The 22,811-nt window shown below is 37.8% G+C and overlaps 2 protein-coding genes across 4 annotated transcripts in view; both read right to left on the bottom strand.

Annotated features, from left to right (window-relative positions):
* GRM5 (glutamate metabotropic receptor 5) overlaps window positions 1-22,811 on the bottom strand; it is a 508,001-nt gene that overhangs the window by 358,039 nt on the left and 127,151 nt on the right. The gene's annotated exons all lie outside the window — the stretch shown is intronic.
* Window positions 13,236-13,960, bottom strand: LOC118627716 (heterogeneous nuclear ribonucleoprotein H-like; the record flags this gene model as incomplete). Its single annotated transcript, XM_036258179.1, has 2 exons — window positions 13,236-13,286; window positions 13,337-13,960. Coding segments are annotated over 2 exons (675 nt in total), but the record flags the coding sequence as incomplete, so codon positions are not given.

Raw genomic sequence — 22,811 nt, 5'->3', positions numbered from 1 at the left:
TTCCTCTCATTTCTTAAATGGCAAAATGTGCCTTATTCTCTACGATTTAGATGATCCTCCGTGAAGTTCCCCAAGTATCCCCCACCTTAACTCTGTTATAGCCCTCATCCCATTGTACCACTTGCTGCTTTTCTCTTTAGCTCATAAAGCTACTGGCTGCCTAAAGGCAGAGTTTTTATCAATCAATTTCTCTTGCATCCGGTGCAATTCTGGTACAACCTACTGTAGAAGAGCCTGTAGTTAGGATATCTAAGGTCAAATCTTGCCTCTGCCACGTACAGCATGTGGCCTTGGAAATATGTCTTAATTTCTCTCAGCATCATGTATTCATCCGCGAAGAGTAGATAATCAACAATTTACCTCAAAAGGTGTTTGTGAGGATTAAATGGAAATGATCTATGTGAATTGTTTGGAAAATTTACTGGCACATACTGCAAATTCAACAAATGTTATTACAGGGGTGAGAAAAATAACTTCATAGTTGTAATACAAATAAATAATACAATAACTAATAAATAATACAAGAATAAATTCTGTTCCACATACGCACAACTGTAAACTTGCTTTTGCCCACCCCTGTATTATTAGGTGCTCAAATGTGGAATGAAAAAGAAATAAACAAATGTATTTATTCATTCAAAAATATTTGTTGATGTTTACTCTATTCTAGGCATATTTCTAAGATGTGAGAAAGCAGCAGTGAGCATATTCGTGTCACTCCCTGACTTTACAGAGCTTCTATTCTCTTAAAGAGAGACAGATACCAAACATAAAATTAATCTAATATGTAATGCATGGAAATAAATAAGAGTAATAGAATAGGACATAGTAAAGAAGATGTTATTTTAAACAAGAGATACCACTAGGTCATGATCAGACTTATTCACACGCCTGAATGAAGAAAGGGATACATCTATAACTCTAACTAGGGGGAGAACAAATGCAAAGGCCCTGAGGCTAGAGGGTTTCTGACATCTTCAAAGAAAAGCAAGTAAGTAGCTTGTTTGGTAAAAGGGGAGTAATAAGAGGGGAGTTTAGGTAGAAAATGTTTGGAGAGGATGAACATAATAGTGGGGCAGGCCTTTAGGGCTTCTTGGCCAGGTGAAAATTATGGATTTTATTGTGAGTAACATGGAAAGACATTTCAGAGTTTGGAATGAGATTACAATTACAGCATGAACTAATGATGCTCTAATTTAGAATAAAATAAATAACTGGGAAGAGGGACAGCTTCAAATAAACAACTAAGTATCTACTGGCCAACTGATGAAAATAATGCATTAAAAGAAACAAAGTTAAGGAAAAGGTGAGGAATTAGAAAATGAGATATTAGAAGTAAAACTGGACTGACCTTGTGAAAAGAAAAATTAAAACAAAGGCATCATGACCAGTGGAAGACTGAGTGTATGTAGGCATGTCTGGGCCTAATTATCAAGCCTTCACCACCTAGAAAATTTTTGACCATTTATTCTCCTCCTGGAGCCCCTACTTTGAAACATTTTATTCACCAAAATAATTTGTAATGAATTTATGCTACTATATATTATTCACTAAAGCCATAATTAAGCATCCATCTAAAATTCTGATTGGTGAGAGCAAACCAATGCTGTCCCCTCCAGAGTCATCATTCTAGCTAAGAGCAAATGCCTCTGACTTTCATCATCCTGTGCTACTTTATTGCAAGTATCATATGTTATGTCTTAGGCTCTTTTAAATACTAGAAATAACTTTCATTACATCTTTGGTGGAATCCTATGAGTCTATGGACCATAAGTTTGAGACTAAATACTCACATAGCCCTGGCTGGTTTGGCTCAGTGGTTAGAGAATCGGCTCATAGACCAAAGAGTCACGGGTTCGATTCTGGTCAAGGGCATGTACCTCAGTTGTGGTTCGTCCCTGGCTCTGGTCAGGGTTGAGTGGGAGGCAACCAATTGATGTGTCCCTCTCACACTGATGTTTCTCTCTCTTCCTCCCTCTTTCTCTCCCTCTCTCTCTCTCTCTCTCTTACCCTCCCTCCCTCCCTCCCTCCTACTGTATATAAAGATAAATAGAAAAATATCCTTGGATGAGTATTTAAATAAATAAATAAATAAATACTCATGTAACCTGCAAATATAAAGTATGTCTTGTCCAGCTGGTGTGGCTTAGTGGTGGAGCATCATCCCATGCACCAAGAGGTCATCGGTCAAGGCATATACCCAGGTTGTGGGCCAAATCCCCAGTAGGGGGCAAGCACGAGGCATCCAATTGATGTTCTCTCTCATTGATGTTTCTATCTCTCTCTTTTTCTCTCTTCCTCTTTCTCTAAAATCAATAAAAAAATAAATAAAATAAAGTGTCTTACGTAATGCTCTATATATGCATTAAATCATAGTACATAAACAATGCACTGTACTTATAGAATATATGTACATATTTTATAGATAATACTCCTAAACAAGGTCACATTCACAGGTTCTGAAAATTAGGATGTGGATATATCCTTTGAGGGACCATCATTCAAATCACTAGATATATATAGTTGAATTGGAGAGCTTTCAGGCTGCATCACCTATTGAATACCTAGGAGAGTGATCATATAAAAGATTAAATGAAAGCCCTCGTTATCCTGTGAAAGAGTGTTGTCATTTTTTATTGGTGTATAAATATGCAACTGACTTGTGAGTTCCACTGCGAACATGAATGCATCAATTGTCTGTATCCCATCAGAAGATACAGACCTACTCTATTTATATGTTTTATCTGTTGCTCTTTCAAAACCTCTGTGGGGAAAGGAAAATGTTACCCTTGTAGATAAATCATTCTCAATGAGGGGAAGATTAGTGGTAGGAAGAGTGGGAAAGTAAAGCATGGGTCCATATTCCCAAATATAGGGCGATCTTTATTTAAGAGGGGCCCAAAAGCAGGAGCTTGCCAGAGAGCAGAAGACATGCCCACAAGAACCAAGAGGAAAATGTATTAAAGATGTCGGGATCTCCTACAGGATTGTCTTAGTGATATCTAACTTTGAGTACAGGGTTCTTTCTGTATCTCTCAACAGCTCATTCCAAAAAGGCATTTATTAAACACCTACTACATGCCAGATACTGAGATGCCCACATGAACAAAAGAAAGTCCCTGCCTCTAGGGAACATAAAGCCTGGAGTTGGGCAGGGCTGGGGTGGGTTGTGGGGCCCAGGAGAGAAACATACACATTCAAATCTTATTATATTTTTTAAAAGAAAATCAAGGAATGGTGGGAAGAATAATAGAAACAAACACCAAGACCTAAAATCTACTAAGAGCTTTAAAAAATATATTAAAAATCCTTAAAGTACCTTTAAATCTACTAATATATGAGAGAAGAGAAATTGAATTATATTGCTCCTCCATGTTTGGTAAACAGGAATTAATTTATTTTTAAATCCTCACCTGAGGATATGTTTTTATTGATTTGAGAGAGAGAGAGAGCGAGAGGAAGGGGGAGGCTCAAAGAGAGATAGAAACATTGATGTGAGTGAGAAACATCAACCACTTGCCTCCCATATGTGCCCCAATTGGAGATTGAACCCACAACCTAGTAGTATGTGCCCTGATGAGGAATCAAATTTGCAACCTTTTGATGTATGGGATGATGCTCCAACCAACTGAGCCACCCAGCCAGGGCAGAAATTAATTTTTAAGCATCTCTCTAAGGCAGATAAAATAACCAGTATGTACTGAAAAATAAAGTCAAGGGGATTTATGGTTGCTGGCTTGTTAATTCCAGCTTCTCTTGCCTCAAACCTTGGAGAGTTTTCAGTATTGGGCTGTTTTGATGAAAGACAATACACAGGGCAGCTGAAACAAGAGTGATTCTCAAGTGACTTTTCTAGGAGAAGAGGCATCCTTTACTATTTGATTTGCTATCTTCAGATTGTGAGCACATTTATACACAAATCCAATGGTTATTTTCAAGAGATTATCTCCCTAGATATCTCACTAGGGTATAAGAAGTATTAAAGAAGTAATGTTTTCCATCTGAAGGAAAAAGATTTCCTAAAGCCCTGCATTATTTTTGTCTGTTCTCATTGTACTTTCTAGGCAAAGGAAAACCTGCATCCCTATAATAAATAGATGGGGGTAAGTTTTAGACAAAAATAAATATATGCCACACTATTAGCAATTACTTGTGTTTAAAAATAAGCACAATTGCCCTGGCCGGTTTGGCTCAGCGGTTGGAGCGTCGGCCTGCGGTACAGAGAGACCCGGGTTCGGTTCCCGCTAAGGGCACGTACCTCAGTTGCAGTTTGTCCCCAGCCCTGGTTGGTCGTGCGGGTGGCAGCCACTCGATGTGTCCCTTCACATCGATGTTTCTCTCTCTCTCTCTCTTCCTCTCTCTCCCTCCCGCTCTATCTGAACAAAAAATGGAAAAATGTCCTCGGGTGAGGATAAAAAAAAAAAAAAAAAGGCACAATTGTGGCATAATGAAGATGACAACTGACTTGGAGCTGGGAAATGTGTCATAATTTTAAGCTTTGTCACATTTCAGCATTGTGATCTTATGCAAGTCACTTAATCCTACTTAAATATCATCTTGTTCTGCTAAAAATTGGGTGACTTAGCATGGAGCAGTTAAGTAGATTAAAACACACTACCACGTTTGAAAGTGGTAAGGAATCTACATCAGATCAAAGGAAGAGGATCATCAGATACTACTATTAATAAAAAGAAACAGTATGTAATTCCAGATGCTCATTACTATTTTGAACACCTACAATGGCCAGTAACAACCTTTATTTTGTTTGGCTGTTTTCATAACTTAAGGGTTACTTTGAGCATCTGAGGTAGTTCAGCTAATGAGTAAAGAATGCTGGCTTGTAAGCAGATGCCAGAGTTCAAGTTCAAGCTGTTCCATTTTTCCAGCTGTGAGAGTTTGCGCAGGTTATTCGGCTTCTGTGCCACAGTGTCCTCATCTGCATAATGGGGATGCTGGTGAAAATTAAGTAGCTACATGTGAAGTACCTAAAGGCTTATCAACCATATAGTGCTGACCCATTAGTGTTAGCTAATAGCAGTCATTGTGGAGTTAGGCTGACAGGCTGCTAACAGCCGGGAGGTCACAGCTGGTCACACTCAAACCTCCCACAAAAGCCTCACAAGTACCTCCTCTGGTTCTCTGTGGCCCCATTCTGGCTCTGTCTAGACCTGTTACCAGAGCCATGTGTGGTCACAAAAAAGAAATTGGGAGTGAGAGAATGGTGGACATAGAATGCATTCTATTTCATCATGACACAATAGACTTTAGAAGGCAGGGCGCTGGGCCACAGCTCAGGATGGGACTGCCAGAGTTATGTCTTATCACGGACGATTTGCATGATTTTAAAATGTCAGCCTTCCTGCCGCTATTTTTACTCATCTGTACATTTTACATTATTATAATTGCATGGAACATTTGAGAAGGTTTTATGATTTACAAGGGAGAAGAGCAAAATAACTTGATAGCTTTGGAATCAAGCCGATATGGATTAAATCGCAGCTCTGCCATTTAGTACCTTTGTAATCTGAGCAATTCACCTAACTTCTCTATGCGTTCATGTCTTAATTTGAAGAGTAGCAATTAAGACATGTTCCTCATGGAATTATTAAAGACTTAAATAAAATTTTATAAGCACATGTACATAGTTACAGAACCTCATAGCAGAAAACTGGGCAGTGGCATAAATACCAGCTTTAAAAACATCTCACATGCCCGGACCAGTTTGGCTCAGCGGTAAGAGGGTTGGCCTGCAGACCAAAGAGTCCCAGGTTCAGTTATGGTCAAGGGCATGTACCTTGGTTGCAGTTTGGTCCCCAGCCCTAGTCGGGGTCGTGCGGGCAGCAACCAATCAATGTGTCTCTCTCAAATTGATCTCTCTCTCTCTCTTTTTCTCTCCCCTTCCCACTCTGTCTGAAAATAAATGAAAAAAAAATCCTCTAGTGAGGATAAAAATATAAATAAAATAAAAACATCTCAAAATAAAAACATCTCACTTGCTCTCTCTGTTGTACCTAATCCATACCATTCGCACATGATCCCCCCGTGAATACAAATGATAGTATCTGAGGGAACTGAAAACAAAAGGCCATACTAGTGAAAGTGCAGTTTAAAACAAGGTCATAAAATAAGGTACAGAGAATATGTGCTAAAATACTAATTGTGGTTATCAAAATCAGATAAAACTTGGGGCAATGTTTCTTATTTATCCATTTTCAAATGTCATCTTATTCTGCAAATATCACATTTAATATTTGAGCAAATAATATGAGCAAATAGAAATAATTATGAGTAGTGTACCGTGTGAACTCTGCCTGTCTTGGAGCGCTGCTCAGAGCAGAGTACACCTGCTGCTGCCCATCATCTGAGAGCTGCCATAGGGAATATTGCTCCTGAAAAGCCCAGGATTGCATGCTCGGTTTTTGAAAATAATAGTCATGATTCATTATCTCTTATTACATGACAAAAAGAAAACAAATTGTTAGACTCTTTTCTAGTGATATGAATAAATATCATCTCGGGCCTGGTCAGCAGTGACTGCATCCTCACTGCCGTCCCTGCAGCAGTCTCCTTCTTCTGCAAATCACCTTTCACCTACAGTCCCCTGCCCAGGACAGGTCACTATTTTCCTGTGAACTTGAAAATAATTGCCCAAAGCATAAAAATAAGAAGCTAATTTTCTGGCCTATTTTCAAAAGTAATATGGCTTTGAATTCCATTTTCAGCTTCTTATCCTGTTGTACCTTCTTTTATTACTGTATTTTATGTTCCGGGTTTATTGGAGCAAAATCCACAAACCTTTGGTCATTTGCTACCAAGGGTTTGGGGATTTTAACTAGCCTGCATAATTATTTCTGTATTATTTGCCTGAAAAATCCTTTTCATACCTCAGATTAACCTACCATGCCACCATAGAGTACATTTTAAACTGACTGGTCAGATTTCAGGATGTCCACTTAATGGGTTGCATAATAAAAAGTGAGGTCACCCAAATGCATGTAGCTCTCTGTTCTCTCAGCTCCCCAAGGAAGCTCATAACCTTGCTTTCTTGGTTGCCTTTCTTTGGCACTCAGAAATTTTTATCACTTTGAATTTGGCAGCCAGCTATTGGTAAGATTTGGACTTTGAGGGAGGAAGCTTTGCTTGAGAATATTGAATCCAATTCACACATTCCAATCCAGCTTTTCCAAAAAGTTTCATTGGCAATTATAGGCACCAACACGACTAAAATTAAAGTGGAACCTTGATTTCTCATTTGTCATTGTTCATTGAGCATTTAATTGCATTGGAAGCCTCAATAAAAATAGATAATTTATAAGACATGGTTTTGGCGATCCTGGGTTCCTCTGGCCAAATACTATTTAATCACAATTTGAAACTCATTTTACATTTACACTTAACGTATTGGTGAAGTTGGCATCTTGTTTTTGCTCATCTACTGCCTCCCTCAATGGGGCTGGTGTGTGACATTATTCTTTCTTTTTTACCTGACACTACCGTGTGGCTGAATGGCTCAATTAACCTGTCCTCCTCACTTCCTCTGACTTTGCATATACTTTGATTTTTTTTCTTGTCGCTCTAAATCATGTTTCTTTACAAAGAGGGTCCTCCCCCACTTCCAACTCTGCAAATGTAAACACACACAGGTTCTTTTTCAGTCCCAGCTTCCTTCCTTCAAGGCAGACATTACAACTTAGATTTTTCTTTCTGTTTCTCTGCTTGTTCAGTGTTTCTCAGCCCTCCGCCCGGTACTCAAGTTCCAAGAAGCCAGCTGTGTGTCTGTCTCGCTCACCTCTGTGTCCATAGTTCCACAGCAGTGCACCGCATAGATAAGGAGGAAATAACACTAACTATATGCTGACCTGATATCATGTGACCAGACCCTGGAGTGGGCAGCCAAACTATCCAATTATAGTTATTTTGAGGTCAAATAAGATTTTTCCTGCGCTTTGTCCCCCCCCCCCCAAAAGGGTGGGTATACTTTAATCTTTTTTTTATTTTTTAAATAGTGGTAAAATATAACAAAATTTACCATTTTAACCATATTTTAAGTGAAAACTTCAGTGGCATTAACTACATTTAAAAGGTTGTACAACCATCCTCACTATCTTCAAAACTCTTTTACTCCAAACAGACACTCTTAAGCAATAACTTCTCATTTCACATGTTCCTAGTCCCTACTACCCTCTAATCTACTTTCTGTCTCTATCAATATACCTCTTGTAAATAGTTCATGTAAGCACAATCATAAAATATATGACATTTTGTGTCTAGCTTATTTATGTTAGCCTAGTGTTTTTAAGATTTATCCAGGATATAGCATGCATCAGAACTTCATTTTTTATGGCTGAATAATATTCCATTATATAGATACACCACATTTGGTTTATCTATTCATTTGTCAATGGACACTTGTTTAGCTATTGTAAAATAATGCTTTTATAAACAGTGCTATACCAGTATCCTTTTTAGTCCCTGTTTTCAATACTTTGGGGCATATACCTAGAGGTGGAATTTTGGGGTCCACCTCTCTGTTTAACTTTTTGCCAAACTGTCCTCCAGAGCAGCTGTATTGTTTTACATTCTTGTGGGTGTAGTTGAGATCGTTTTTTCCTTCAGTTGAAATTGTGAGGAGGGGATGAATTCAACAAAAGCGTGAAAGAATTCCTCATAAATATGCCTAAAATTTTTTAACAGTTAGGCGAAGGGAAACATCACCACCATGCCATTTGAATTGATGGCATTTATAAACTAAACCATGATGAACCAGCAGAGGTCATTTCAAATGAGAACCCAGTAACTGAAATATCTGTGCACATTAGCATACAGACACACAAATGGACTCAACACTTTCAAACATAAAATGCAGAACATATTTTATTTCAGTTTCAAATGAAAATCCTAAAATACCATACAACCTGAAATATAAAAAAAAGATTTGAAATTCCTGATCTCTGTCCCTTTTGGTAGCTAGCGAATGAGGAGAGAAAAAGAAATTCAAAGTCCTCCTCACTCTTCAGGATTAAATCCTATGCTGGAATGAACACATCCTAAAATAACAAGTAGACACCTCATACCGTATTTGGAACAAAATGGTTTCTTGGTAAATAGAAACATATTTTTTTTTCCTAGCCACTACTTGAATTTTCCATATGATTCACCTGCTCTCAAAAAGATAAGAAAGATTAAAATCCACCATGTACAGTCTAATGATGAAAACGCACTGTTCCTGATTGTGTGCACAGCTCAGTTCCAGGCACAGAGATAACGGGTTGCCCTCGAAGGAGCCCTAAGAAAAAAAAAACAGTATTTTTTACAAGTTTCGCCTCCACAGCACGGTGACTGCATGGCTTGTGCGGGCGTCTGTATCCTCGTCTTTCTTTCTTTATCTATCTCATGTTTCTTGCTCGTTTCCTACTGAGAAAGTATCACCATGAAGTAAGCCAAGTGGAATTAAACACATTGGAAAGCATGTAGATTTTTTTGGACTCAGAGGTCAAGTTTTCTCTCGCTGTTGGCATTCTCTAAACTTTTCTATCCATAGTGTTGGCAGAGAAGGTAGTTCACTCATATACCAATAGGACTTTATTTAGTCTGAGTAGCACACTGTGCTTTAAAAAGTATTAAGGCTCAACTAGATCTACAGACATGGGAGTAGGGAACAGACTGACAAATCTCAGAGGGAAGAAAGTTGGAGGGATGGGAAGAGATGAACCAGAGAACTTATATGCATATATGCATAACCAATGGACACAGACAACAGTGTGGTGAAGGCAGGGAGAGACTGAAGTAGGGAGGAGAGTGTCAACAGGGGAAAAAAGGTGGGACATCTGTGATAAATTCAATAAATAGATAAGTGCAGAAATTGAGAGTAAGCTTTGTAGCAATTTTTAAGGGTAATCTTATGTCTGTTGAATCTAATACAAAATTTGAGCATGTAAAAAAGAAATATATGTTCTTTGTGAGATGTCTGTGATGCTCTGAAAACAACAACAAAAATACAGTATTGAAGTTCAGAGTTTTTATCCTGGCTCTACTACCAATAAGCTGTTAAATGAGCCACCAAATCTAAGCGGGCTGTGTTTCTTTATTTGTAAATTGAGGAGGTTGAACTACATCGTTAGTTTACACATTGTGTCATCTCAGAGTTTAAAATTAGACCTGAGGGGTTAGTAAATTTGTGGGGCTCTGGGTTCCTTATACTCACTTCAAACACAAAGATTTTACCTGTTTTTTTTTTTGTTTTGTTTTTTTTTAATGCTTTGGGGATCTGAGCACAACTTTGTTTTTGAGAACAGAAAGTTCCCTTATTGGAGATAGTGGTGGAGAACCTACAAGTATGCATTATTTAGTAACAATAAATTCCTTTTTTTTTTTTTTCCTTTTTTCCTTGTTATCTAAGTATAAACATCATTTTTTTTCTTAATACAAACTAGCTAAAATGACCGCTTCTACCAGTTGGAGATGCAAAACTGTAAATGTTGGTGAGGTTCAGCGGAGCATGTGTCTACCTAACTCCCCAAAAGGACAAAAACAAAGAAGAGTTGAGATCATGAAGTACAAATCACAATTCTACTCTTCAATAGATTTTATTTTGCATCAACATATATTAAACTATAAATTTACTTTCGTATAAATAAAATAATGATAATGCTATATTGGCAGTTTACTGTCATTAAACAAATCATGTTTATAATTTTTATAAGGGTCTGACTTATTCTAAGAAATGTCTTTACTCCCTCCCAGTTCATGGAAATACATCTAGGCTGGAAATCAAGGTGGTCTGATTCTGGTCATGGGTTCTGAAGCTAACTCCACAAGGACCGGCATTTGGCCTCAAAGCATTCATTCTATGTTTTTTGTTGTTGTTGTTGTTGTTTTTGTTTGTTTGTTTGTTTTTTGTCCTCACCCGAGGACATTTTTCCATTTTTTGTTCAGGTAGAGTGGGAGGGAGAGAGAGGAACAGAGAGAGAGAGAGAAACATCGACGTGAAAGGAACGCATCGAGTGGCTGCCACCCGCACGACCGACCAGGGCCGGGGACAAACTGCAACCGAGGTACGCGCCCTTAGCGGGAACCGAACCCGGGTCTCTCTGTACCGCAGGCCGACGCTCTAACCGCTGAGCCAAACCGGCCAGGGCTTCATTCTATGTTTTTATACATTGTCATATTTTTTTGGCATAGCATTATATAACTATTGCAAATTAAAACATTAATAATAATAATGTGAATGTAAATGTCTAAAATTTGGGTATCATGACTATATAAGAACACCTCCACATAAGAAACATACCATATATATATAATCTCTGGTTAATTTGTGTATAATTAAGGATAATATATCAGTTTCTGATGATATTTTTGTCAAAAAGTAGCTTATATTTATAATCCTTGGAGTTGAAAATATCGATACTGTTCATATTCTCCAACACCTTGCTTAACATGAAATCCTGTCAGTGTCTCTGACAGACTATAGTTAAATTCAACACAAACAATTCCAGCTAGAGGAAATCTATTACATTATCAAACAGATCAAACTGTTAACACACGCAAGCAAAGAACACTTGATAAAGTGCCCTTCCTTGGGTGTGCTTTTTACTGTCTTAATGCACAGGCTAAGCTTTATCCATTGACCCCATCATACACATGCCACTCCTTCAAATGCTGGATGGAGGCCGACATGTTCCCAGGGCTGCTATAGGGACATACAACCTGGGAGTGAGACCTAGAATGGCAGCATCTTTGGTTTACTCCTCCACTGTCACTGATCTGATAGTCTTAATAACTTTTCAACAACGCTCCCATATCTTCCTTTTGCAGCAGGCCTTACAAATTATGTAGTCAGTTCTGTATGTTCTCTTAAATCATGTTGTCTCAAACTTAAAAATCCCAGTCCCTACATTTGCAATGATGTATATTTAAATAGCTTGTGTTTTGTTTTTTGGGTTTTGTCTGTAAGTGACCCTATCAGGAGGTGATGGCCAAAATTAGCAGAGCCACCTAGGTGTGGTCTGATCAGTGAGAAAATCAGAGGTATGATTATGTCCTATGGTGATGATCCCCTGTGCCCCCCTTTCTCCATCCTCTCCAAATACCTTCTCTATACTTCTCTGCCCTGCTTTAATTCCAAGAAAGCTAATGCCAAGAAGAGAAACAGTTGGGATTCCTTCTCGCCTGGCTTCCAGCTGGGCTGGTTAATGGTCGGCAATAGGGATGCAGAGTACAGAAGAGAGATCTCAGGATGTTATTCTCCACCATCCTCATCCCAGAGCTGCACCTCTAGTAGAATCGGCAGCCATCCCTGACTAGAGCTCCACTGGTTGGCCCCTCTTCCACAATTCCGTATCTCGCTGGCCTTATAACACAGTTTCCCTCCTTGTTTCATCAGTCCCTCATTTGTCGCTGTTAATTCGTTCCACACTCTAGTGGTTGCACCTGGCGTTGAAGGATTCCTGAGGTGCTGAAATACATAGGCCTACAGTCCATATGTGCAGTAATTTTAATTTTAATTGTAATACAGGAGTGTATAATTGACTCAGACAAACGAGCACGTGCTGTATCATTTTCACTGTCTCAATCAACTTTTTTTTTTAAAGGAAGATTTATTTGACAAGTTTCACTTAGCGCAATACACCTATAAAAGGAAATCACAATACAATGAAAGACTTAAATCAAGGCCTCGGAATTTCATACAAACACCAAGACCAAAATCCTAAAGTATTGGTATTGCATCTCAAATGTTCCCCATTAACTTAAAAAAAAAAAAAAGCCTAAACTTACATGCCTTAGAAGTTATTAACTGAAACTAGAATTAACAAACATGCCAAATATTTCACTTTTAATTGTAGACACAGTTCCTATATTTAGTTTTACAAAAAAAAAAAAAAGCATATCTTTCAACATGCTTCCAAACAGTGTTCAAAGTAATGTGTAAGAGCAACATTTAACATAATTCAACTGCTTTAACCTAAATATACTTACTGCTTAAGTACATCCTACAATAGAACTAATGAGAAAAGCTAAAAATCATGTAACAGTTATAGTTTATTCAACTTAGTTGTTACATCCTAGATAAATATGTGTTAAAAAATACTGAACCTTAAGTCTTTAATTCAATCCTGATTTCCACTTAGAGTAAGCATAAATCACAAGCTGGTATTGCAAAACTGTTAAACTTAAGTTTTTGGGTTTTTTTTTTTCCCTTTAAAATAATGTTGACCAAGAGTCAGTGATAAGGATCAATATACATTACTACTGTAGTAGCTGCTGTTCACTGCTCCTTGGCTGCCCACGCAATGTTTGATTGAAAATCACTGGAGTTCTCCTGTAAAACTTGGTCATATCCACTCCTGCTGCTATGGCCACCATAGCCACCTCCATAACCACCACTCAGCTGCTGGCTGGTTGGGCCACCATAACTGGACTGGTGTGACAAGCCCGTGCCTCCCATCATTTGGCTACCATAAGCACCACTGCTTGCTACTGCTGTAGAATTCAAGAAGAGTTCTACATATCTGTGTTGCATATTTGCTTTGTCTTTCAACATAGCTGCCACAGCATCTCCATGAGTTGCAAACTCGACATCTGCTTCACCAGTTACTCTGCCATCACGACCAATTTCAATATATACTCTTACAGAGTTGAGCAGTGAAGAAAAATTATAAATGTCATTCTCAGTAGCTCTGTAAGGTAATCCCCGCATGTGTACACAGTGTCCCATCGTGCTCTGGGAAGTAGAGCCACCATCTCCATATCTATGGTCAGACATTCCTCTTCCAAATCTATCTGACCCAAAACCATAGCCATCATTATAGCCATTATAATCATCATAGCCTCCATACCCTCCACCATAAGTACCACGCCTCATCTTTTCAAAGCTAGCTCCCCTGCCAATGCTGTTATACCCTCTGCCAGCCCCAGGTCTGTCATAGGGACCTGGCTGAACTTGAATCAGAAGATGAAGTCAAATTGGTCCTGAGAAAAGACAGAGAAACTATGGGACACAGATATGTTGAAGTATTCAAGTCAAACAACGGTGATATGGATTGGGTATTGAAGCATACTAGTCCAAATAGTCCTGACACGGCCAATGATGGCTTTGTATGGCTTAGATGTAGCAAGGAAGAAATTGTTCAGGTCTTCTCAGGGTTGGAAATTGTGCCAAATGGGATAACATTGCCGGTGGCTTCCAGGGGAGGAGTACGGGGGAGGCCTTCGTGCAATTAGCTTCACAGGAAATAGCTGAAAAGGCTCTAAGAAGCACAAGGAAAGAGTAGGGCACAGGTACATGGAAATCTTTAAGAGCAGTCGAGTTGAAGTTAGAACTCATTATGATCCACCACAAAAGCTATGGCCATGCAGCGGCCAGGTCTCGATCAACTTTTTAATGAAGATATTTGAAAAAATCGCAATAGAGTAAAGCTGTGAAAGTCAAAGCATGAAGTGGCGAGGGACGGCTGTATATCAAGTATTCTACCAAGCGCTGGGGATACAGTAGTGGCCAAGCATATAACATCTGCTGCCCTAATGGAGCCTCTATTCTTGTGAGGGGACAGATCATAAACCAGAGGACTTGGAGCAGCTAAATGATACCAGTGACAATTCAGAAGGATCATCTGACTGCTGTATTGAGAATACACTGCCAGAGGCTAGAGGCAGAAGCAGGGAGAACCATCAGAATAATCCAGGTGAAAGGTCATGGCAGTTCAGACCAAGGAAGTAAAAGTGAGGATGCTAAAGCTAATTCTGGGCCTCAGCACACATCTTGTCGCCCTATTCCACTGAATCCCAAGGTAGGATTCATACCCCACCTGCACTTGACTGGTTTACTTCAAACATGGTGTGAAAACCTGCATAGTGAATTTCAAAAGGTCAATAGTATCCACCTCAGAAGAACAGGGGAAATAACTTTCCTTTTTCTTAGAAATACTTATTACTCGCCCAGCTGCGGTGGCTCAGTGGTTGAGTGTCGACCCATGCACCAAGAGGTTGCTGGTTCAATTCCCAGTCAGGGCACATGCCCAGGCTGTGGGCCAAATCCCAGTGGGAGGCATGCAGGAGGTGGCCGATCAATGTTCTCTCTCATTGATGCTTCTATCTCTCTCTCCTTCTCCCTTCCTTTCTCTAAAATCAATAAAGGGGAAAAAATTAAAAAAGAAATATGTATTACTTTTTCTTTTCTCAAACATTTAAAAAAATGAAATTATAACAAGCTGCCTAAAGCCCATGACAGAATTCAAAATAAAACACAAATAAAAACCTTTTATTGCCCTAACCAGGTAACTCAGTTGTTTAGAGCGTCACCCGAATTTGCCAAGGTTTTAGGTTCAATCCCCAGTCACATACAAGAATTAACCAATGAATGCATAAATAAGTGAGGCAACAAATCTCTTTCTCGCTCTCTCATTCTCTCATCTTCCCTTTCTAAAATCTATTTTAAAAAATGTATTGTCCTTTTCTGTCTGACTTATTTAACTCAGTATGATATTCTAAGATCCATCCACTCACAGACATGGACCACAGTTTAGTGATTACCAGAGGCAATGTGGGTGGGGATAGTAAAGGGTAAAGGAGGTCAAGTATGTGGTAACGGAAGGAGATTTGATTTGGGGTGTTAAACACACAATGCAATATATAAATGATATATCATAGAATTATACACTTGAAACCTATATAAGCTTATTAACCTATATCATCCCAATACATTTAATTTAAAAAGCCTTTTATTGAATTGTTTATTGAAAACTGTCTATAATGAAAAAGGAGGTGATTATCATCTTTACTTCGTCTTGATGTTTAGGTAAGGGTAAGAAAATAGTCAGATGATCGTTTCCTCAGAAGATTTTTAATGGCTTTTATTTATTTATTTTTTATCCATTTTGTTTTTTGTTCAGGTAGAGTGGGAGGGAGAGAGAGGAACAGAGAGAGAGAGAAACATCGATGTGAAGGGACACATCGAGTGGCTGCCACCCGCACAACCGACCAGGGCCGGGGACAAACTGCAACCGAGGCACGCGCCCTCAGCGGGAACCGAACCCCGGTCTCTCAGGACCGCAGGCCGACGCTCTAACCACTGAACCAAACCGGCCAGGGCAAGATTTTTAATGACTTTTAAAAAAACTAGCACTTATGAAAAACAGAATGTCCACATTTTCCAAAAGATAGAATAATTGATAATTATAATATTTAGAACACTAGTTATGGCTACCACCACCTACTCTTGATAGAATGAAACAAGCTTAATCTCTAATTATATTGATATCAAAAGCAATGTAGGAGGAAGAGAAGGAGGAGGAGGGATAAAAAGAAGAAGAAAGGTATCAGCAGCTGTGCTCTGAAGCAGTTTTCCAAGCTGCCCTAAACAGCTTTTCTAAATCAATGGAAGGCTGTGGGTTTACACATCAATCATAGAGCAATGCACTGCTTAAAAGACTTCAAACCAGAACCCACAAATACATAAGTCCCATGAGGGTAACTCCATGCTCTGTTCTTTGTTGATCCCATGTCTAGAATGGCTCTTGACCCATGGTAGTCACTCGGCAAAATACTGTTCAATAAATAAATGAGTCCAGCACTCCAAGTTTACATAGATAAATTAATTAAATATTTAGCAATTACATTTCAATTGTTTAATATTCAATTAGAAGTTAAATATTCATGATTCAACTATTTATACATTTAAACCATTCACAGAAAAATGCTATCATTCATTTCTTATAGTCTCTTTTTTTTTAACCTTTCTTTTCAGAAGGCTGAAACTTAAGGCATACAATGCTGATTTGTTGTCAGCCTCATTACAGATAAAGTCCTCTTTATTCCTCGGTGTTTTGGAAGAACTTGGCTGAGTGCACCAGGACTGAAAAGATACCGAAAGGAAGGCAGTCATAGTCACTCAGGAAGCTCTTTCCTCCTGTTGCCCCTCCCCTCAGTTCGACTAGTAGTTATTTGCACGCAGCCAAATACACCAGCATCAAAAAGTAAAGCCTTCAGAATTTTTGGCAAAAAGAATGTATTCTAGAAGCAAAACCTCTGTGTTAGATTGTTTTGACTATCTAGGAGAAGGCATCATTGTTTAGAATTTGCAACGTGAATGCTAACCCAAAAAAAGAAAGAATAAAGAACCTCAATTTAAAAGCTGCATGTATTTGTCATTATTTAGAAAGAAGATTACACTTTAAAAGGACTGTATATTTTAAATAGAAATTTTCTACCACAAAAGGCAACATTTTATCATAAATTTGGCATTTGTTAGACCACTAAACTTAATTTAAGTGGGTCAAACTTTGTCTCTTGGCAACCAGAAGCCACAGGAATCGGCAGGCACTGTCTCTGGATCCTGCTCCTCCATATTTATGAGTCACATTATTAACTTCCCTGTCGCTCTCTCGATAAAGGCTGGCGTTACTTTTTAAAACACCACAGAGTTAAGCAGGAAAGATTTTCACTCTCCATTTTTTCCTTTTGTTTGTTGTTTTTGCATGTGTGTGTGTGTGTGTGTGTGTGTGTATGTTCAATTAATTTAGTGAAATAAGAGTGAGAGTTAGATTTTTTCCTTTAAAAAAATTTTTAGAGGTCTAGATTCTAAAAGCACTCTCCAAAAACATTATTTATAGCTCCAATAAAGCTTCTAATAAATGTACATTATATCAAGCATTTCCTGTTAAAATCAAGGGAAATTTTTTTTTAAATATGGTCTAAAAACTACCCTCAATCTTTGGGATTTCAGAATTGGCCTCTGGATACCCACTCTGACTGCCTCCCAGATCACTTGGTTTTCAACACAGCGGCAAGCTGATCATTCTGACGAGTGTTATTATCTGGGGCTTGTGAGTAGCCTCTAACAGGTTTGTGAACTCTCTTAGGACTATGTAAGGAATTTCACATGGATGCACACATGTACATTTTCTCCGGGCTAACAGTCCACTGGATTTTCAAAGAGGTCATGAGCAAACACAATGAAATATTTTAGTGTGGGGGAAAGCATGGAAGACCAAAATTGAGCAATTCTGGATTCTAATTATTGTAGGGTACTTAGAAGTTATATGAAGATAAACAAATCACGTCCCTTCTTGGCCACAGTTAGTTCAACTCTGGAATGAGAGCAATTGACTACACCAATGATTCCACATGATGGGCTGCAATCAACTGCAGCACCCAAAGGAGTATTTGTGAGGAAGCTATGAATCCATAAGCATACCAAGCTCCACTATGTAGTCACAATGTATTTCACACATTATGTTTCTACAGAAAGGTGACTTTACTGTGATGAAAACTGGGCAGTGCTGGAGGAGAGATCTACAGATGCCCTGAACCACCAGAAGGATGAACAGGTGCGGCCCTAAAGAAAATGAAGCCTGAAACATCGCTGGAGACAAAAATGACAAAACTGCAGCTGTCCCACTTTGAGCACATCATGAGAAGGCAGGGTTCTTTGGAAAAGACAATAATGCTGAGAAAAAAACAAGGCAGCAGGAAGAGAAGATGACGGAATGTGAGATGGATTGGCTCCATAGAAGAAGCCTTAGACATGAGTCTACAGGAACTGAGCAGGGCTCTTAAGGACAGGACATTGTAGGACATCACTCATTCACAGGCTTGGCAGGACTTGGAGCCAACCCAAAGGCATGTAACACACACAGTAAAATCCAAAGCACTTAAAAGCATCCCTCAATTTATTCTAGATTTTGGTCACCACATGTTTTCTGAATCAACCAACAGTGAAAAAATGACAAGTGTTGATTCTGCTAAAACATATGGGAAGGGCTCCTCCAGACGACTGCTAAGCTGTGTACGGCTCAATATATATATAATTCAATCATTTAATTAAATATCATAAATGTAGGCCTATCATTTTGTTTTAATGTTTCCATTTAACAGACAGCAACATAATTTAAAAATTCGGACCACTAGCTAGCATGTGCCTTGTTAGATGCATAGACCTCAGTGAAAGGGTATCAAGAGTTGTAGACGGAGAAATTCTGTCCCTCAATGTTATCTAGAGATGCTGTACTTATGTTATTACATTCCAGAGTTTCTTTCTTAGCAACATTGGCTGCTGTCAGACAAACTTAAGTTTATACCCTAGCTCTTTCCCTAGACAAATAAAGTAATTAAGTAAATAAACATTTCTAATTTTAGATTTATCGGGATAACACATGACATAGTAGTTGCTCAAAAAATAGATTCAACAGCCCACTTTGAATAGACTCTTCGTTCTGGATTATTGGTTCAATTTCTTCTTCCATGTATATGTGTATAAAACGAGGACCCACGTAAGCTCTTATACTCAATTATCTTTATAAATGTTGATTATAAGTGGTTAATAACTCATATTAATAAAACAAATAATGAAAGAGATGTTTTGTAAAGCAAGATTTAAAGAAAACAAGCAACCATATACAATTTCCTTTACTATTCATCTTTAACTGTTATTTAACATGAACTAAATATTATGTCATACAAATTTAATTAGAAAATTCATTAATTTAGACTTAAATTGTCCTATGTATACCCAAAGCAAGATAAAAAATTTGAGATCATGAAAATTTATCATGAAAATTTTTTGTTTCATCTAATAGTCTACCTAAAACTAATAATGACCTGGCAACAGAATTTGGATTCATTAATGTTCTTCTTTGTGACTTTGGCATCTTGTCTCTTTATCAATAACTATTGTAGGACCCGATAAAACTAACCTATATATGAGACCTCACAAATTATTATTAAATAGATTACAAATTATGACAATTACATGTATTAATAATTTGCTAGCATGTAAATGTCTCCCAATTCAATATAAATAATTTGATCAAGAAAAACTCCAAAAAGAGTATAAAATGAGAACACATTTCCCCAGTTCATCTGGACTAAATCTATAAGTGATATATGCGTTGTTATCATCTACTTCTGTTATGTTTAAAAACACCAAGAATACAAGTTTGGTCAGAGGGATATTCCTTTTTTTTTTTTTTTAATCCTCACCTGAGGACATTTTTCCATTTTTTGTTCAGAGAGAATGGGAGGGAGAGAGAGAAAAACATTGACGTGAAAGGGACACATTGAGTGGCTGCCACCCACACAACCCAACCAGGGCTGGGGACAAACTGCAACGGAGGTACATGCCCTTAGCAGGAACCAAACCCAGATCTCTCTGAACCGCAGGCCGACGATCTAACCGCTGAGCCAAACTGGCCAGGGCGAGAGGGATATTTCAATGAAATGAATTAAAATATAAACAGCTGAATAAAGTTGTTAGAGAAGAAATTGTCACCTCTCCAAACTTTACTGCTGTCGGTGTTCTTTTAAGGCCAAAGAAAATAAAACATATCAAAGAAAGATTGGCTGTTTTAACTCAGGCAAAGGGAAACAATGGCTTGAATAATTATCTGGCACATTATCAAAGAAAAAGAAATACAACATGGATTATTTGGCCCTTAAATATGATTTCATATCATATTTATAACTTCTTCAAGGTAGAGAACAAAAGAAAATAGATATAAGGACCATTTCAATTATAGATGAAGTGAAATGGTGGTAGGTTTTTCTAAAAAGGAAACAGTGAGGGAATTGAGTTAATGATTTCACCATTAAAAAAATTTTTTTTTATTGACTTTAAAGAGAGAAAAAAAGGGAGAGGAAAAGAGAGATAAAAACATCGATGAGAGAGAACATTGATTGGCCAACTCCTATATGCCCCCCACTGGGGATTTGGCCCACAACCTGGGCATGTGCCCTGACTGGGAATCGAACCAGCGACCTCTTGATGCATGAGTCGACGCTCAACCACTGAGCCACACCAGCCAGGCTGATTTCATCATATTTAGCTATTGACATTTAAGTCAAGTATATCAGAATGAAGGACTTTATTTTAATGACAGAATGAGGGGAAATGCTGTTATACATGCTACAGATATGTTGAGTACTTTTGAAGAACAAATTAAAAATTTTCCTGAAAATAATTATTTATTTAAAAAATAATTCTCCAAAGACTTTAGAATATTACAAGCTACAAAAATAAACACTGTAAATAAACACTGAATCTTATTCATTCAACAACTATTTAAAAGTATGTACTTTGCCAGCCACTGTGATGTTCAGTTCTGGTTATTCTGCACAGTTGCATAAGATATAACCCACCTTCAGGAAAATGCATCAGAATAGGAAAAATGACCTTCTTAACAATGAACTGTGCAAAATGAAAACTTAAAGAACATAGAGAGAGAAACAATATGTTAGGAAACCCAAAGGAAAAAAATCAATTCTAATTAGAAAGAACAAGAAAGCAGACAGTGACATTTGATCTTGGTTCCAATGATCAGTAGAATGCAAACAGGTAAAGAAGAAACCTAGAGCAGGTCTGGAAAACGAAGTTGAATAAATAGCAGAAGCAAGGGCAAAAGTGAGTAAATTCTTAGCCTTTCTGTGCTCTAGAAGAGATTAAATGCAGTTGTTATTATTGTTGTTTTTATCCCATGAACTGGCTCTATATTATAACCTGAGAATTACATTGTGCGTGACATTATATAACACCTGGAGCATAACTGCTCTTATGTCTTTTTATATTATAACTGGTTATGTGTGGACATATGGAAAGTATGCTGAAATATATTGAGCCTTTCTTACGGTTCACATTTAAACCAAAGTGATAATACTATTTAAATATTCCCTTCTGTCTCTAGATAGATAACATTAGGTATACTGTGAGGGCACATTACTTGGGCTATCTATTAAGATGTCTGAAGATATTAACCTACCTATCAAGAGAGAGATTAATCATTCAGTGCCTTCAGAATTAAATAAATCCACCTGGATCAACTTCAAGGCTATCCAACCTCATCAATGATTGATACATGATAATACCATTGTCAGCAAGGATGTAGGGAAAGAAATATCATGAACTATTAATGGAAGGGTAAATTGGCATGAGATTACTGGGTGATAGTTCTTCCATCCATATCAAAAGCTCACTGTTTTTACTACCTTTCTGATACAACAGCAAAATAATGATGTTTTAATAAAATATGTAAATGTTTTTTTAATTTTATTTTTGTTATGATGTTTCTCCTTTTTTTACCCCATTGACACCCTCCTCCCCATCCCCCACACCCCATTCCCAGCTTTGTTGTCCATGTCCATTGGTTATGCGTACATGCATATAAGTTCTCTGGTTTCTCTTCCCTCCCTCTAACCCCCCTCTTCTGGGGATTGTCAGTCTGTACCCTTCTTCCATGTTTCTGGGTCTACCCTATTCCTCAGACTGTTATGTTCATTATATTCCATAAATAAGTGAGATCATGTGGTACTTGTTTTTTTCTGCTTGCCTTGTTTCACTTAGGATAATACTTTCCAGGTCCCTCCATGTCTTCTTAAAGGATAAGAGATCTTTCTTTCTTACAGCTGCATAGTACTCCATTGTGTATATGTACCACAGCTTTTTTATTCATTCGTCTACTGATGGACACTTGGGCTATTTCCAGATCTTAGCTATTGTAAATGTTTTGTTTCAGGAATTATGCTTCTAACAATTTATCTCAAAGTAATGTTTTAAGATGCATGAAAGGTTTGACTATGAAAAAAATCATCTAATATGTATATATATAGCTCAGAATATTTGGAAATAACAAAAATATCTAGCAATAGTTATGATATAGTCATATAATACCATATTAATATACTATGCAGACACAAAAAATTACAATATATACACATACATTTAATTAGTGACATGAAAATGTTCATGATGCTCAGCATAGTTCCTTGCATATAGTGAGCACTTGATTCTGCTATGATTATTATTCTTGTCTATCAGTAATGAA

This window comes from Molossus molossus, unplaced genomic scaffold (assembly GCF_014108415.1).
Source record: "Molossus molossus isolate mMolMol1 unplaced genomic scaffold, mMolMol1.p scaffold_m16_p_13, whole genome shotgun sequence".
Taxonomy (NCBI): domain Eukaryota; kingdom Metazoa; phylum Chordata; class Mammalia; order Chiroptera; family Molossidae; genus Molossus; species Molossus molossus.
This window is presented reverse-complemented; position numbering and strand designations above follow the sequence as displayed.